This window comes from Stegodyphus dumicola, chromosome 3 (genome assembly GCF_044657685.1).
Source record: "Stegodyphus dumicola isolate Sdum_Otavi_A_Nest chromosome 3, ASM4465768v1".
Lineage (NCBI taxonomy): Eukaryota > Metazoa > Arthropoda > Arachnida > Araneae > Eresidae > Stegodyphus > Stegodyphus dumicola.
In genome coordinates, this window is record NC_140770.1 from 23,032,927 (window position 1) to 23,051,976 (window position 19,050).

The 19,050-nt window shown below is 31.2% G+C and overlaps 1 protein-coding gene across 3 annotated transcripts in view; it reads left to right on the forward strand.

Annotated features, from left to right (window-relative positions):
- LOC118183464 (uncharacterized) overlaps window positions 1–19,050 on the forward strand; it is a 194,202-nt gene that overhangs the window by 160,185 nt on the left and 14,967 nt on the right. For all 3 annotated transcript variants that reach the window (XM_085812641.1, XM_085812644.1, XM_085812643.1), the window contains exons 9-15: window positions 1,270–1,377; window positions 4,973–5,065; window positions 9,010–9,123; window positions 10,031–10,211; window positions 13,535–13,627; window positions 16,128–16,198; window positions 18,004–18,178. In XM_085812641.1, coding sequence (XP_085668767.1) covers window positions 1,270–1,377; window positions 4,973–5,065; window positions 9,010–9,123; window positions 10,031–10,211; window positions 13,535–13,627; window positions 16,128–16,198; window positions 18,004–18,178 — 835 coding nt within the window. The remainder of the gene's footprint in view (window positions 1–1,269; window positions 1,378–4,972; window positions 5,066–9,009; window positions 9,124–10,030; window positions 10,212–13,534; window positions 13,628–16,127; window positions 16,199–18,003; window positions 18,179–19,050) is intronic.

Genomic DNA, 19,050 nt, shown 5'->3' on the forward strand with positions numbered 1-19,050 from the left:
TTGAGCAAAGACCTTCAGACAATACCTACAGGAAGTAGTTCAGAGTTAGGATATGGGATGGCCAAATCAAATCACCAGAATGGGAAATCAGATGATCTGGAAATGTTTGTTGAAGTACAACCATAGTTATGCTTGCCATTGCACTGTCATATTGGAATTAGATTGTATCCACTAATTGTCTTGCCTGCAATTCTAATGATCTTTGTCCTGACACAGTTTTTGCTGAGTGTGTGTTATACGGCCTGTTTGATTTAAAGTTTTTACTTCTGCAATACTCGAACGTACATGCCAATGTTCATGGTATGACTTTTAGCTCTCGATGGATGTAGGTACGTGCACATGTGGTCCAGCATTGCTGAAATTTCAAACTGGTAGTTCTAATAATTACCACCTGCTACTATCTGATTACAGATAGTTTGTCCTTGGTTGTCTCTCTAGGAAAACACTTCAGCTTGATCAGCTGGGGTGTTAAGTAGAACATTCACTTTGAAGCCCAACACACAATTTTTTCATAATGTTCATCCCAATTCTCCGAATTATATATACATTGGATCATTCTCTGAATGCATTTTGTAAACAATAAACACATAAAATAATTCACTCTTGGATTTTGCCCATCTGCTATGTTTGGATAAACAAATTAGTTCCAAATAACCTTTCAAATTATAGCATTACTGCAAATAAATTTCTGAGCTAGACAGCTCTATCCCGAGATCCATAATTGAATTAAGACAGTAGCAGAAACAATTTTTATGTTATACAGTTGAAGATGATAGGGATATTTGTCGAGGTTACTTGATTGAATTATCCTTAAGCTGGAAATGAAAGGTATAAAGGGTAGTTAATCATACATAACGTAAGATGGAAGAAATATTGACATCTTAGATGATTATATTATCCCAAATGTTGATACCTGAGTTTCTTCAAGACCTATGCATATTTGTGCTTGAATTTCCAATTTCAGTGGCCTGCAATAGCATTCATGTTTAAATGCCACAGAAAATGCATTACGTATATATTTGCTTTACCAATTTAAAAACAATAATAACTTAGGTATTTTAAGATAAGGGCTCAATTAGAATTGTCACTTCTTCACAATAAAATATTAATAAGAGCAATTCTGAAAGTCATTTGTTAAAAATGGGAGATTTCTAACACCTTATTTGTGAAATTCTAATGCTAAATAAAGCAGAATTTATTATATTAAATTTTAATTAAAATTTTTAGTGAGTCTTTAAGTGAAAGTTTTATTTATGGTAATTTTTGTAGGTTGTTCTGAAGATGAAATGCTTTGTGACAGTGGAGAATGTGTGGAATCCAGCAGTCGTTGCAACATGAGAAGAGACTGTAGAGATAATTCAGATGAAAAGAATTGTAGTATGTTATCTTTAAAAATATTTTGAAAATTAGATATTATAAAGTACTACTTTTATGTTATTAAATCTTATCACTTGGCAGTTATTATAAACTCGGGAAGAGTGAAAAAAAGGCCACTGTGAATGTGCAGAAATGCAGTTTCAAAATTAACATAAAAGTTTTCCATTAAACAGTCTCTCCACTTAGCAGGTAACTTTCCATGATTTGCTTTAAACAAATAATCAACCAGATTTTAATTAGGAGCTCTAACATCATATATTAAGAACTGTTAAGTCTTTGATTTAATAAGAGTGATTATGTTGTAAATTATCTGAATTATAGAACATAGTGGACAAAGGGATAAGATTGCTCAGTATTGGTACTTTGTCCTGGATTAAAATTCTAGTGAATATACTGGCAATATAGGTATTGTAATGGTTTTGAAAATCTGTTACAAAGGCATCCGTTCACATATAGAGCCCTAATATTCTTTGTCATAATAAAATAACCTCTAGAGAGCAGAAAAGTGCTGCTGATGAAATTTTCTAAATTATACTATGAAGATAGTATAACATTAATAAACAATGTATATTACACTAATGCTTTCCAGTTAATGTATAAAACTGATTTCAGAAGATAAATAAATAAAATATTTTTTTTTCTTTTTTCATTTTTTTCTTATGGTAGAACTTTAGAATTAAGCCTATTTTTAAATAGCTCATGAAAAAATATGAAGTTATTTCACAATATAATAGATATTTTACTTCATTAGAAACTTCACTACATTGCCCTCTAAACGTTAAGAAGCAGTTTTCTCTGTATACTATTTAAAAAATAGAGAATTTAATGGCAGTGTCGTAAATAGGCTATTGAATTATTTCCTGAGTGAGTCTTACTTTAGCTATACCAAACCCTCCCCTAGTTACAATCTTTTCTGAAAATCATTTCTGCTTCTTTCTTGAAGGTGGAAACAAATCAGAACTGCATATGTGCCTGTTGAACAGCCTTAAGATGCATAGTGCTTCAGCTGTGAGAAAGACTCAATAGACTAGCACTACTTGCCAGATCATTCATATTCCATTCCATTGAATCATTTACAGACTGCTGTTTGACTAGACTGTTGTAGGTCAGAAAACATATTACATGGAGAAAATAACAAAAAGCTCAATAATGGTCAGTTGAAATCAAGTTCTTTCTACGCAATGACTTGTATCTTGTCATTATCTGGAAAAGGGAACCAATGAGATGCAACCAGTTCAGCTTTCTCAAAAGAACTTCTTACAGAAGGAACAATATCTTAATTTTGGAGCACTTTCTTTTGGCATATACTTTGATCTCCATGTGCTTGCTGTTGATGCATCCCTAAATGATCTAAGGCAGTGCTGCCAACTTCTTTATTCTCAAAGCCCAGTTTATGTCTTGGGGCCACAAACTGCACAACATTATGTTTAGCAAATATCTAAGATTATATCCTGGAATAATAAACACAGATTATTTCAGGACTTTTGCAGAATTGATTAGTAATAATCTTTCTATCAAAATAGCCTAAAATTGTTAGAAATATAAACGTATACACAAATTCATAAATCTGATTAATCACAATAAGCTTTGCTAATTTAGCCATGGGCCACCAGTTAGCCATCTATGTAATTTTATTTGACTGTTTAATACGAACTATTGTCTTCTAGATACATTTTTGATGCAAACGGTTTTAATTTTTTGCATAATTTCTCTACTTATACACTTGAAAAAGAGAAATTGCAAGAAAATAATTACTAATATGTTTATTTGACTTTGATGCTTAATAAATATGGAATAGCCAACTGTTTGAAACTGGGTTAAAATTGTTTAAAAAGTTATGCAAGTGCAAAGAAAAAAAAAAAAAAATTTAAACAGATGGAAAGTTTTTATATTTTCTTGTAAAATTTCAAACCAATTCAAGCCTTTTCTGATCTCAGTTTAATTGAATCAGTTTTGTCAAGAGACATGACTAACTAACCTGAAAAATATCGGGATTTAAGCATGGATATTTTACCACTTCTTGATTAACTTCTACTGTTAGATATCTCAAAAGTGATTAAAGTTTTACCCTAAGATGGCCTAGTGGATAATACTGTTGAACTCTAATAATCTTCGTTCGGTCCTTGACTAATGAATGGACTGATTACATATGGATTTTACATTTTTTTTTCCCGTTCACATGCACAGAAGTAGTTTTCTTTAGAAAGTTTCCCCTGAACCACTATCTATGTAAATAATCTAACATTGAGTATTTTACTGTAACAAATAATCTAATCTAGTTTAGAAAGTTCATATATACAACACGTTTTTAGAAATTTCAAAAATCCATAATTGTGATAAGATTTAAATTATTGATTGCCTAATTTTGTTAAAATTTGAAAGTGTAGAAGCTGAGGTTAAGATTAAATTGCATGTACACCGCCTAACAGACCAATAAGTGCGCTATCTTTTGCTGCAACAGTTTTGAAGACACTACAGTGAGAATAAGTCATGCATATTGGCTTTTCTATCAATTAAATATGCTAATTTAATTGCCAGCATGGTGAGAAGGTGTCAAACTTGCATTCTTATCAGGAATGACCATATTCCAGTTTATTTTTTTCTGTTACTTTTATAAAATCTTTTTGTCTTCTTTTCATAATGTATGATGTAAAACAAATTATAATTTTGTCAGAATGGTAGTGTACAATGGTACAAAGTCCAAAATCCAGAATAAATAGCATTGAATAGTACAGTACAAAATCCAGAATCATTAGGACTTTGACAACTCCAGAGAAAATTCTGGATTTCATATCATCATTTCAAATCTAGTAAGACATGTAGAACAGCAACATTGGGGCTTCATTTGTTGTTAAGATCAGATAGAACAATGCTAACTCCCCACAACCACTCAAGGGCCAAAAATGTGATTGTGGCTGAATTCAATATTACATCACAGTACTGTTGCTGGCTATGGTGCAGTTCCCTAGTCAGCTAGTATTTGAGCAACATGCAGGAATCTAAGTTGGGCAGGCAAAAAATTGCTTTTACAGCACATCTGCTTCCTTTTATTGAGCATTATATTTTCGATTCCTAATCAGACTTTCTAAGAGAGAATGGTTTTTGGGGGGCGGAGAAAGGAGGCAGTGATCTGGAGATATTGCACATATGGATTTTGGACTTTATAATACATTATCATATTATCTGCATCAGTATTTTTGTATCGTTTATACATGGTTGTCCAAAATTATTGAGCTGAACATGTAATGTGTTTTGAGCTACAAATGGAGTTCATGTGGAAGGTTACTTAATATTTAAAATTTTATTGTGTAAAATTGTTTTAAAGTGTCTTTCCAAGGAAACAATGAATGTGTTTGTACCTCATTTTGTTCTCTCTCTCTCTCTCTTTTTTTTTTTTCCAAACATGAAATGTGCTGAATAATTTTGGATTTAAGTTATAAACTTGATATTATTTATTTATATCTACTATCAATGTATACATGATGAAGGTTACTTAATGGTGCATTTCTGAAGCAGTTACAAATTTTCCTGACCATTAAAATGCATTTCAAAACTCTTTCCTATGTAAAAAGAAATACTTTTAATCTTCCTTTAGCATGTACTGATCTATTGAAAGTACTTGGTCAGTCTCAGAAGATATGCGATGGTGTAGAGGACTGTCAAGATCGCAGCGATGAACAAAATTGTCGTAAGTGAGACTTAGTAATTTGATTTATTTAATTAGTTATTGCAAATAGATGTCTTAAAACTAACCACAGTAATAAAAATTTTAAAGAGGAAACTTACTTCATTGTGATAATTAATAACGATAAAAAAAAAGTTATTTAAAAGATAAAAATAAGGAGTTATTTTAAAAGATAAAAATAAGGAGTGAGCTCGCTTCATATTTATAATTTCATTGCAACCAAGTTCAAAATAAAATTTTCTGTCTCAATCTGTACTTATAGCGTCTCTGAAATGACTACTTAAGGATTTGGATGCTCAGGAAACTCTGCATTCAAATCACAATGAAATGGGCAGGAAAGAATGAATTTTGTCTGGTATAAAATTACATGGTTGAATACAAAAAACTGGTGCATTTGGAACGTTAATTGAAGAATATAATAAGTCTTAAATGTTTTCACAACATGCATATTTGGTACATTTAAACTTTCTAAACTACCCAGTGACACATAACATTAAATATAAATCTATATCAATGTGGGGTTTACGTTTAAACATTATGGTTACTAATCTGTGAGAACTTGCATTAAATTGGATAATATTACAGATGAACAAAGCATATAGCTTGGAAAAAAAAAAAAAAAAAAACTAATGAACACTTATGAAAGAAGCCATATAGAAAGGGCAATTTTATCAGACTAAGTTTTGAACAGCCAAATTTTTTCCTCAGAAACATAGCCTGAAGTGTTACAGAACAGTTCTGTACTTGGATTGTTTTATATATATATATGTATCTAATATATTATGCATACAATATATATTGTTTGTATTTTATGTATAACATATTAGATATTATACATATCTAATATTGTATACAATATTACATGTATCTAACATTGTGGTTTTTTGAAAACAACAATGGTGACTGTTTGATGCGCAACTGGCAGCTAGAACCTAAGAACTGGATCAAACTTGATAGTATATATAAGAAAGAAATGACAGGCAAAAAATGAGAAAAAATATAAGAGCATACATGGTGCATTCAAGAGGTTAGGAGAAACAAAATGCTATTAGAATAATTTCGGTACAATATTTCTTTCAGGAAATATTTAAAACCCTGTAACATTTTGGGACATAGTGAATAAGTCATATTGTTGTAGTATTAATAGTAGTAGTAGTAGTCATATTGTGAGTTAGAATGTAGCAATTTTCCACTAGAAATCTCTCTAGCAGCCAAAGAATGGAATTTTTTCATCAAGATTTTTTTATTCATGATCTTTATTCTTCATTCGGAGGATAATTTAAAACTTACTGAGAGATGCTGTATGAGGTTGAAACATACAGAGTGGTCATACTTGAAGAAGTGGTGTTTAGATTCCCAAAGCCAAATCTACTGGACAATTCAAATAAGTTTGACATAAACACTTTTTAAACCACTTTTTGTGGTTATTTATTTTTAATTTGTGGCATATGATATTAGACATATTTTCTATTAGTGACATATTATGCATCTTCCTAAGCTTTCTGTGGAAAGAAAGGTATTTTCTTGTTGCACAGTTATGCTGATTTTAGATTCTTTGATTTCAAGCCAGTAAAATATTTCACGTGAAAGGCTGCATAAAAATTCCCAGAGTTCATGGAGTAAAAATATGTTTATTTATTTATGTACAATTGTCTGATTTTTGGCACTTATGTCATTAGCTGTTTGCCTCCGAATACTTCTGGATTACAGAGTTAAAAATCAGAACACACTTTTAAATGCTCTCCCTATTACATAGAGAACACACTGAGAGTTCTTGAGACCGAAGTGAAACCACTGAACATGAAGCCAATGAGGTGTACTGAAAAGATAGTTCTTTACAGCTGCATCATGTGAAAATCTGGGGTAGTGTATTCCTTGTCCAGGAAGCCTTCTTCCCTAAATATTATGCACACATTTGAGTCATAAATATCGCTAAATTCCATGCTTATCAGTGTCATTCAATTTCCAACTTTCCAGAGAGCAATCATTCCTTTTTTGACTAAGAAATGGGCTCTATGATTTCCCTTTATTCTACAGTTAACTAAGATTTTCTGTAATGCTGCAGAACTGGCAAGAGAATTCTAAAGGCGCAAGCAGTTACCATTATGTTTCGAATCAGAAGTCCTATTGCTGGCTAGAATTTGAAGGATGACTTTTGAGAGTTCAACAGGAGGATTGTTTTGAAGACAATTTGACAGTTAAGCTGATGTAAGGCCGTATGAATTGTTTTCAGTTCACCAACAGAATTATGGTAGTAAAGCCAAATGCTTCGTAAAAAGAAAAACATCTGCTTTGTACACTATCTCCAAAGTCAGTATTCCTACACTTTATTGAACCTACCATATGAATCTACTGATCACTGGAAAAATAAACTTTCAGTGTTTTTCAGTGCACCTGACACAGTTGTAGAGTCAAACATAACTTCCTTATTAATTTTTAAGACAAGATCAAGATTCACTTGCTGAAATTTATGGGGTATCATGGCATGGCTTGGGAATCTATGGGTCCCCATGGCCCAATTAAATGGTCTTATTCTTCAGCAAAATCAAGATTTTTAACAAGCCTGATTTTTCTTAATCTGTTATATGCATTTGTAGAATATTTATGAGGATTTAACGAGAATTTGTATTTAATTTGGTATTGCATCAATAAATTGTACATTTATGAGTTTATCTTCACAATAATACGTACATTGATTATTAAATTTTTCTCTCATATTTAACCCCTTAACGCATTTGCCCGTGTCTCACACGGGCGAAAGTTTCCGGCAAATTTGCACATGCCCGTGTCTCACATGGGTGCCCTTGTATCTCGCGTTATTTTATTTCTAATGCTTGTCTGAGATCCGTTCCAGTAAAAATAAATAGGCTAGATTATAATTAAACTTATTTGACATAGATGGCACCACTATTCAGCATTTTTCCTGTGTAAACCACGTGGCGCATTTTGATGATTAGCTATAAGTTTGCTAGGAATTCTTTGCTATAAAGTAGTCGTTTGGTGTGGAAAAGGTAATATATCCATTTTTATTATGTAAATATAATAAAAGTAAGCAGTTAACTGCAAATTATATTACTAAGTGTTTTTATAATTTAAAAAAAGTTATCTGATAATGAGCGACTCTGACGATGACAATTTTGAATATGCGAATTTATCAGACAGTTTCATCGATGAGAGTGATGATTTCTTGAGTGATGGAAGTGAATCGGAAGATAATGACGACGAGATTTTGGATATAGCAAGGAATTGGTATCAAATTAGTATAAATCAACCAAACATTGCACCACCGAGATTTCGATTTGAAGCTAACCCTGGCTGTTATGCATATATATGATTATGCATGAATATGATTATGCAAGGAAAAAAATAGGTGATTTTTTGACCGAAAATTAGAAATTAATGTGTGCCTTAAGGGGTTAAAGATGCATTGTTAAATAAAAAGTTTTTCTTCTCTACTTTTTTCTGAAAATAAAAGTGTAAGCAAAGTATGAAAATGAAATTAGCCTATAAATAGTTGAATAATCTGATTCTAATTTAAATTCAATTTGGAGTTCTTTTGGGATAGCGTCACTGTGCTGCATGAAAACCTCCCAGAAAATCCCAATTTTCATGCGAAAACCTTGTTCTTTGTTCATATTTCAAGTTTGTCAGTTATGGCATTCATAGCATTTAAAAGCATATTGTGTAATTGTATACTGTTTCAATCAGATCATAGATGCCATCATGTACATGATCTGATCATTCAATGTTTAAACCTTGACTGTTTGAAAAATGTCTTGTATTTTAATCAAATTTCTTGTAAAGTGTTTGAAAAAAAAAACATGTTTTCATCTTTCTTCCAATGATTCTTTAATATTATATTCAAGTGCATTAATTATGTTCAGAATTATAGTGCATCATATGTGAAAAGCTATATGTTCAAAAATGTTTTCCTTTAAATATTTTAGCGTGGTGTAAAGCAGGTCAATACATCTGTCCTCAAACTAAGTTCTGTATCAATCGGACCCAGGTTTGTGATGGACATGATGATTGCCCATTGGGAAATGATGAAAAATATTGTGGTAAGTATAAATTATGATAGTATTCAACTTACATTTGATATATGAATTTTTCATGTAAGACAACTGAGGGGCTGTGTAAAATAGACAGTTAACAAGAACAACACAAGACTATGATTCACTGATTTCATCCAACCGACATAACAGATCTTGAAGGGAGTATACATGCAAAGATCTATGGCAGAATTCTCAGAAATGGTAAGAAAAGCGAGATATAATTCTAAACAATATAATACAAAATTCTTTCTTTTATTATAATCTTTGATAACATTGTTGGCAATGCACAGCAATAGAGCTGAGATTTTGTCTGACTGAGTTCTGTTGCTAGTAGTACTCATTTTTACTTTTGTTTCATTAACTTCTTAACATTACATTATTTTGAAAGTGAATGAAATAAATGTTAAGAGAATTAACAATACTACTAAAAGAAAGTACCTGATGTGGACACCATGACTTCCCTATATGGCCTAATAATTATACACATTTTTTGATGCACTTTGTTTAAACTTACTTCCATGGTTTCCATTAGCGATATATTTCTAATTCAATCAAATCAGTTCTCACTTCACGGCAGGGCAAAAATACATAAAAACTCAAACTTCATTAAAATTTGTAAATTATAGAAAAATCTAAAACACCAAATACAGTAAAAAAACAAATTTTGCAATTAAAATTAAGAGTTTTTATGACAAAATAAGTAATTCGGCTAGCAGACAAAAAAAAAAAAAAAAAAAAAAAAAAAAAAAAAAGTGCTCGAAACTACAAATCTTTGAAATCGTATCTCAAAAAATGAATAATTAGATAATTATTTTATTCAAACCCTCATTGTTTAATTACTAGATTCTTTGTACTGTTATATCTATATTACATTATTAGAGTGCATTAATCATATTTTCAATTCTTTCATTAGTGAGGCTTGCTGAGTCTGTGCCTGATGCTGAAAGCTTACATTACAGATCTAGCGGCTACTTGATGGTTCGCAAAAAAGGACAGTGGGGCAAGCTTTGTCTTGAGAGTGTTCAAGATTCGCTTGGTCTTCGAAGAAAGTTGGATGAATTAGGAAAAGCAGTTTGCGCTACTTTGACTTACAAGTACGAGCAAACATATCATTTAAATATTTTTAATTTCCTATATATATCATTGTTTTCTTCAATGCTATTTCTTTTTTTTTTTTTTTTTTTTAAGTCAGGGGAGGGAATCTAACAATTTTTGATTTAATTTCTAAAAGTTGAGGTGAACAGCCACAAAATTATGTGATGTAACTGTATGCAGTGCTATTTTCTACGATTTTTTTTTTAACAGACAGTCATGTGCTTTTTTATAATGAATTATTTGTCCGTCTTTCTTCAAAATTTCTCGGCGTTTCTTAAATACTAGGATTCTTTAAAACATAGTACAGTAAAAGCTTAACTCTCTGGAAATGTGGGATTCTGGATACATGAAAATTCTGGATTACTGAAAAAATGCAGTTTACAGTAGAAAAGCAAAATGAATGAAGCAAAAAAACTTTGGCGAAAAATTATAAAAAAGAATCATTTTATTTGGAATCGACACAAATACCAGACACCTAAATGTAAACTATGTGATATTTTGAAAGAAAAAAGGAATTACAGACATAATTACCTTGAAATGAAAACGGCATATTTGATAACAAAATTCTATCAACCATAAAAATTGGTGGTGATCTTGCCAAATTCATGCCAGTCATTTCAGCAGAAATTTGAACCAATAAATCACCCTTTATTTAGTTCAATACTCTACACATTCAAACTATGGGCATAATACATAAAAACTTATATCACTGGTTACTTATCACTTACAACTTTTTATATTGCATAGCAAGTGTATATCAGTTTTCAAAAAAGTCTCACTTTTCTTAATGCCAGAATCTCATAATTTTGAAAATACTCTGCTGCATGCTGTTCTGTTAAAACTGAGACAAAAATTTTAACCATTCAGACTGTGATTGAAAAACTGATAAATAGTAAACTTTTTCTTTTTACAAAATTTAAACCCGCATATCAATAATTAATCAGGTTTACAAAAAAGCCAAGGTGTGATTATGTTGCGACGTCATGCTTATACGTTACGGGCATTAAAATCTCGGTTGTTTGGCAACATATTTTGCTTGATTTAAGTCATAGTCTTGTTCTGCTTTATGACAGAGCTATAAGTATCTTATTTGCTTAATCTTTTGTACAACAAAAAAAGTGTTTATAAAATTTGATATTATTTTGGTTGAGCTTTCCTTTAAATTCACTGCAGGATAATTGGGGTTTTTCTGCATTATAAAAAAAGCTTATTAAGAATTAATTACTTCAGCAATGAATTTTCTAAGTGAGTAATTGATAAAATAATATTTGTATTCTTGTCTTTTAGTTGAGTTTGATCAGCAAATGAAAAAAAAAAGTTAAAAATGAAATCTTAAACATGCAGTGAGATAACTAGTGACATAATGTAGGTAATATGATTGAAAAACTAAAGAATTAAGTACTATGTTAAGGGTTAAGTTCTTATAACACTGACTAATGTGTGTACGAGCTAGTTTCCCTAGGAAAATCCTCCACAAAGGCATCCCTCCTTTTAGGCTCTCTCCCTCGTGTTCTCTGCTGTAATCAAATAAACCAAACCTTAAAACACTGAAACATTCTCACTCAAAAGGTCTTTTTTCTATGGAAGCATAAATGACAATGATAGGGCCCTATTCTTTGAAAATTTCTTCAATTCCTCAGGCATTGCATGTTAAATTTTTTTCACATTACAAAAAACAGTGACCCTTTTGCTTCTGTCAAAATTAGCATGCAAGCTCAGAAAGCAGGTAAAAATTTGCCTGATTCTAAGGCTTGCTCAAGAATATGATATTTGTGGATAGTTTTATGAGAATACAGAAACCAACAATAAGCTATAGCATTATCATACACATATCTTACTACTCTTACCTTCTTGATCTAAACGTTGCCTTTCCTTCTATGATTGCAGAATTTTTGCTTGCATAAGATTTTCATGTAACTGAAGTTTTCCTTTTCAGTGCATTTTCTAGAGCAACTTAAAATTTTGATTATCGTTTGAAGAATTTTAAACATAATAAAAAGTATTTGCAATGAACTTTCATAGGTTTCTGTTCAACACTTACCCAAGTGTACACAATACACATTGCTGCTATTTCAGTTTTTATATATAACTAATAACAAGATATCTGGCTGAGAAAATCAAAATGTGTCATAGGTTTCAAAAATTTAATTCAGTGGAATTGCTTTTCAGCACACTGGGGTTAGGCAGTAGCTCAGTCACAAAATTCAGTGTATCTGCTATTCATGCACTTTCTTCCACTCAAAAGTCGATGAATTTTAGATCTTACTTTGTAATAATTTATTATTCTTTTGGTTCCAAAAACACTGTGACTCTGTTCCAAAAATCTGTTCAAGATTGACAAAAGGAGAAAGAAATGCTCCCCCAGGCCCTGCACACTTCAAAAGCATACATACTTTATATATTTGACTGAATGATTTTGCCATTCAAGCCTAATTTCTTTCAAAAATTCCTTTAAAATCATTACTGCAATTAAATATGCTGAAATTTACAGTTTACTCTATTTGATATTATCTAAATGTATAGTAATAAAATTTTTGTAATATTAAAAAAAAATTAATTTTATAGAAAATGATTTTATTTCAATAAAAATTTTATATACGTTACCGGCAAAGTATGAAATCCAGCATTCTGCAGAATACCTAGGCATTTTATAGTGTGCAGAAAAGTGGCTGGCAATGTATGATATAATCAAAACTTACATGCATTGCTTAGGCATTCTGCAGAATGCCAAATGACAAACCGACAAAGTATGATATACATCTCTGATTCATTTCAAATAATCTACTACTTACCAAAAGTGATAAATGATGTAAAAAAAAGTTTAAATATTTACTAAAAAGAACCATGTGGGCTATTGGTTGCTGAACTGCTATGATGGGATGCTTGTGGAAAACAAAAGTAAACTCATTTGTCCTATTAAAGAAGGCATCAATATTATGCAGTATAACATCACGAACACTGAGTTATTTCATGTACTCCATGAAACTCATTTGGCTACTGGACACTGAGAACAATGACAGAATGTTGAAAGAACTTTCTACCAAATACAAGAATGTTACACTTAATGATTTGGACTGTGCACCTTTAAACCATGCCAGAAAAATACAGAAAAAATAATTTGAATTTAATTCCCATTATTGGGTAGATCTTACTGATTTCCAGTCTCAGATAGACGGAGAATACAAAAATATTATGGTGTGCCAAGATCATTTAATCTTTTTACGTATTTTGAATAAAAGGTTTTTAATGGCAGTTATATATATGTATATTTTAATTCAATTAAATAAATGGTCCTTTTTTCCTTTCTGTTTTGAAAATTTAGGGATATGTCGGAGTCCAAACGTGTTCATGACACTACAATGGGATCAGAGTTCTATTATGAAATTTCCAGTGAAGCATCTCGTGAAGTCAGAAAGTAAGTTTTTGGTATATTTAACATATTATGAAGATTTTTGATGCATGAAATTAAACAAAATTAGTAATATATTTTACCAAAGTGACACATTTTTTATCAGATATTCTGATTCATTTTCAGTATCTTGATAAAAAATAAAACTGGATATTTATAACAGAGTTAAATTTTTTGTTTTAACCACTTGCACTAAAAAGACGTGCCACACACATCGAGATGCTTTTGTCTCAAACCGCGAGCAACGTGAACACCACGTCGATAGGCATTTATCACAAAATGAAAATAATGTGGTGCACACGTCACCTAACAATGAGATTATTTCTCGAGTTACAGCTCTGGATTGTACTTGCAGACGTGGAGCGGCGTAAATGAGACACTTTACCGCCTGTTATATTGTAGCACACGGCATCGCAACCTTGAAGTTTAGTCGTAACGCAAGTGGTTAATATTTAGGCATTGTAGGTAACAGAAAAATATGCATGGAAATAGCAAATAGAAGCAAAGTGATTGCTGTCAATACAAGCTTTCAACTTTGCAGTTGAAATCAAATAAAAATAAAGTTACCTAAGGTTGCAGGAACTAGGCATATTTTGCAGTTGCACTAGGTTAATTAAAAGTTTTGTTTTTCTGAAATTCTGCATAGTTGACACGGATCGTTATTTGCTTCGTTTAGTTCATGCTATTCATTTTAGTTGTAATCATTCATTAATTCTCTTGCAACAATAATCAGCATCATACTCTGATAGAGGTTAATGTTTGGGCAGTGCTGTTGTCAACATATCTGTCGCAAGCCTTAAATTGTGAATTTGGTGCTATGGAGGTGGCACCATCTACTGTTGTTGGTGAAGGCTGGATGTTAAGCAGAAACATGGACCTAATCAGCTTGGTAATTAAGCAAAGCATATTTTATATTTATGCTTAGATAAACACTGTATATTTTGCCACAAACAAGACACTTCCCTGTGTTTTGGGAAATTTGTGGTGTGAAAGTTATCTCCAAAACATTGCCTTGTTATCCAAAATGGTGTTAGACCGAATGGGCTATTAATCTCAAAATAGCATTTTGTGTCATTATAAATGGATGTATGGCTTTTCAAATGGTTGCCACCAAATATTATTGCCATGTATTATTTTTAAAGAAATGAAATAATGAAGAATCTGCATGTATGTAAGTATGCTCTTTGCATTGTGAGAAAACAATGGTATGTAGATCCATCAAATTTTGAATAGCGTAGACCTCCATCCATCCCTTTTGAATTTTATATTTCATATTTTATAAAACTTTAATGAATTTTTGATTAAAAACTCAATGATTCGAAAGCGAGCAATGGAAATGCTCTACAGAATAAAACATTATTATTTAGAGTATGTGAGACTGTATATCAGAAATTCTAAAAATACTAGATATTTTGTAATTCTGCTGTTGAATTGAGTTTTATGTGATATAAGTATGAAGAACATGATATTTAATTGATAAATTTAGCACACAAAGTGTTAATAATAAAAAGACAAAAAAAAAAAAAAAAAGTTTTCCAAGCCATTTTACTAAGCAAACTGAACATTGATATGATGAACTGAGAGAAAACTTTAAAAAAATAGATAAAATGTTAGCAACACTTAACACTGCATCAGAAATTCTAAACATATGCTGCTGTTAAAACTTCTGTAATTTTGCTGTTGAATTGTATATAGAATACGTGCAAAGAAAGCTATGCTTAATAATAAAGCTATAAAGACAAAAAAAAAAAAAAAAAAAAAAAGGGTTATCAACAGCAGTTAGTGAGTGCAACAGCATAAAAAATTCTTAACAAACCCTTTTGGGCGACTGTTAAAATCTGAACCCTTTCAGATTTTATTTATTATTATTTTTTTAAATCTTGGAACTATGTGATGAATTTAAGTCTTTAAATATGGATCATATTAGTGCTGTCATATCTTGAAATTCTGCAGTTGTTGATTTGCCCTAGAGTTTTTTTTTTTAGTCAGATAAATTTAACCTTTAAAATAACAGCTTTTGTCAGATAAATAAAAATGTCTGTCAAGGAAAGAAGAGTTTTTAAATTCCAAATCATTTAAATTTTTAATTTACTAATATAGACAAATTATAAATAAAGTATGCCTCTGATCCTCAGTATTACATGCTTAACCTAAAATGTAACATAAATTTGTTATTTTTTAACTTAGTAATTTGATAACCACGATTACTCTGCCAACTAAAATGTTTTCATCTCAGTTTATTTTTATTTAATGATGGACAGTAACTGTCTTTTATCTTTATTTTTAATCATTTGACTTCTGTCTTACAAGAACGAAGCTGTAATGTGCTGCTGTGTACTTAAAAGAGAGAGAATATTACTTTCAAACTGCTGTAGCTGTAGCACAGAAACATTTAATTTATTTATAATTTTTGCTGTAAAATTTCATTATTATTAATTAGTAATTGGTAAAAAGGTAACTAGTAATACATTTCACTTTTAAGAATTAATAATTCATTCATTTTCAGGTCTACTACTATATTTCAACAATCAATGTGCAAAAGCAAAGATGTCATCAAAGTAGAATGTGGAGATCTAGGTATACCTTTATAATTTGTTGTTTCAGAAACTCTTACTTAATTTTAAAAATATATATATAAAGTAAAAAGAAAAGAAAACATGTCAGTGATTGTGGCATAATTTTTTTCTGTAAAATTTTAATTAATTTTTATTCGTAAGGCCTTTAAAAACTATTAATGTAACATCTTATTTAATTAACTTTCATATATTTATATAAAGAATGCTGAAAAAAATTTTTTTGAAAGTATTAAATGTTCTTTGTCTGATTCTCAAATATTTTACATTAATTGAAACTAATATTTTTTGTGATCTTGTATAAATAAAACATGTAAATTATACCAAACATATACACATACTGTAAAAAACTAGAAATTCTGTCTTGTTGTAAATCCATGTTTCTCATGTTAAGCAATGATTCAGAATTAGGAAAATCTTAACACCCCCCCCCCCACACACACACATTTTTCAAAAATTAGCAGATAGGATTTAATAAAATTTGGTTTGAATACAGTGTACTAACCTGAGAAAATTAATTATATAACATAACAGTGAAAGTGCTACTCCTGATCATGAATTATACCCATGACAGCAGAAATATATAAAATTGGTATTGAAGATGGCTGAGGCTAATTTGGGGTATAGCTATTTCTAATAGGTAAAGCAAATCACACAGAAGTTGTCATTCTGATAGTGAGATCTACAAATCTGCAGAATATCTTCCCTTAAAAATAGTCATCCATTGGTTGAGCTCTGAGTAGATGAGTTGTGATCCATAAAAAGTAACTGAGAGCCAACTGCATTACTGTAAAGTCATACACAGGGTTCTAAGATCATCTCTCTGTAACTTGAAGCAGTCTTTGTCAAACACATATAAGAGTGGCTTGTGTCCATCCATCATGATGTCTGCCCAAACTATGACATATTTGCTGCCATAGGATCCTTTTCTGTGAACTTGGAGGAATGTTTAAGTCCCATGTTTCCTCCAGATGAAGTTATGCCAAGAATCAGTTCTGGGCTGAATATGGACTTGTCAATGAAGAGAACTTCGATCAGTTGAATTTGGGTCCAAGGTTGCTATCTTCTGTGAGAGCGGGATGCAAACAGTAGATTTCTGAAGAAAAGTGTCATCACTTATGAAGCTTTCTGTAATGTTTCTAAATGAGATAGACATGAGATCATCATTCAGTCAGACTCTGGCTGAAGAAGCAAATGGGCTGCCTGCAAAAACTCTCACTGTCTATGTTCTTTTTTTATGCAACTAAGCAGTTTTCACATATTTAATATCATTAATTAATTTTATTTATTCTCCCATATAACTATAAACCCAAACGAGTCCTGAAGATGAGCTATGACCAGTGTCAGTGTTTGGGCTTAATTATCCGATATGTGCTATGAAACCATAAATACTACATTTGATACTAATAACATCCAATTACCCATGGGTTGAAAAGAAAATGCAGTAAGAATGAGTTCTCATTTTACGTAATTGCAAACTACTGGGGTTATGTAGCTGGGTTATTCATTAAATCTAAGTAATCCTAACATATACTCTCATTAGAATTTATTTCCACAAGATATGACTAGGAATCTCAGGTTCTGTAGGGTCCAGAATCATTCTGAAATTCTTCAGCTTCTTTCCTAAAATCAAAACAAATCGGTATTGTTGGGTACCAAATGAATGTTATTCTTTATTCAAAGACTATCTTAATCATATCCTAATCACACATTTCTTCAGAAAGCAATAAAGTAATCGTACAACTGCATTTTGAAAGAACTTGTTTATTCCATGAGTAAATATTTTAAATATAAATGGTTCATTTGCAGAATGTGGAATTCGGCCAATGGTAATTGCAAATCGCCGTCGCATCGTGGGAGGGCAGAGTACAGTTAGTGGATCATGGCCATGGCAGGTTGCCTTGTACAAGGAAGGTGATTTCCAGTGTGGAGCTGTTCTTATCTCAGACACGTGGCTCATTTCTGCTGGACATTGCTTTTACAGGTAATATACATTTTATCTCTAATCAGAAAATATTTTTTACACTGATTGATCTTGATCTTTCCCAGTGCTTAAAAATATGTAATCCTTAGTGAGGACTACTAAAATTATGTGGATGCATGGTTTATCTAATTAATACTTCTGCAATATGATATTAAGGTAAAAATTAGTAGCAAAATTTAGCTGTCATCATAATATTCTGCCATACTAGAAAGTGCTAATGGGATCTTGTCTATTATCTTACCATGTACAGACACCTGGTGACTAAAATGCTCTTCAGACTTTGCAGTTTGGTTTCTTCCATTAAGATTATTCAAGGCTGGTGCTAGGCAATCAGCCACCTAATGCAGTCTGGGGTTTCTAAATTCTTCCACCTCTACATTCTGTCATTTGGTTATAGCTGCATCACTTGCATCAGCTATAGAACCGGCTCTAGGGTTACTTTGAATTAAACATTTTTCACATAGAGCTTTGAACAAATTCACAGACATAATTCAAGAGAAAATCTTTAGAGATATTTCAGGAAATGACAAGCAAGACTTCCGATTTAGATTTTAAAATTGTAGGCAAATCATTTGTGAATGATATATACTATTTTTATACCAAATCAATATCATTTAGTGACAATGTGAGCACAATACTTATGTAATGGCGTTATGTATTGATAACATAAGCAGACTTCTAACTAATTCAAGGCTACTCCTCCCCAGTGTTCAATTTAAATTACCATAGCTGTGTAAGTTATAGTCGGAATCTTCTGGAGAAACAAATCTTAGTGTCTAGAAAATATATTTTCTGGAAAATTCTAGAATGATGCTAAGTTTGTAAGATATCTTTAAATGACACCAATCCCAGTATGCATTGACACCAAATAT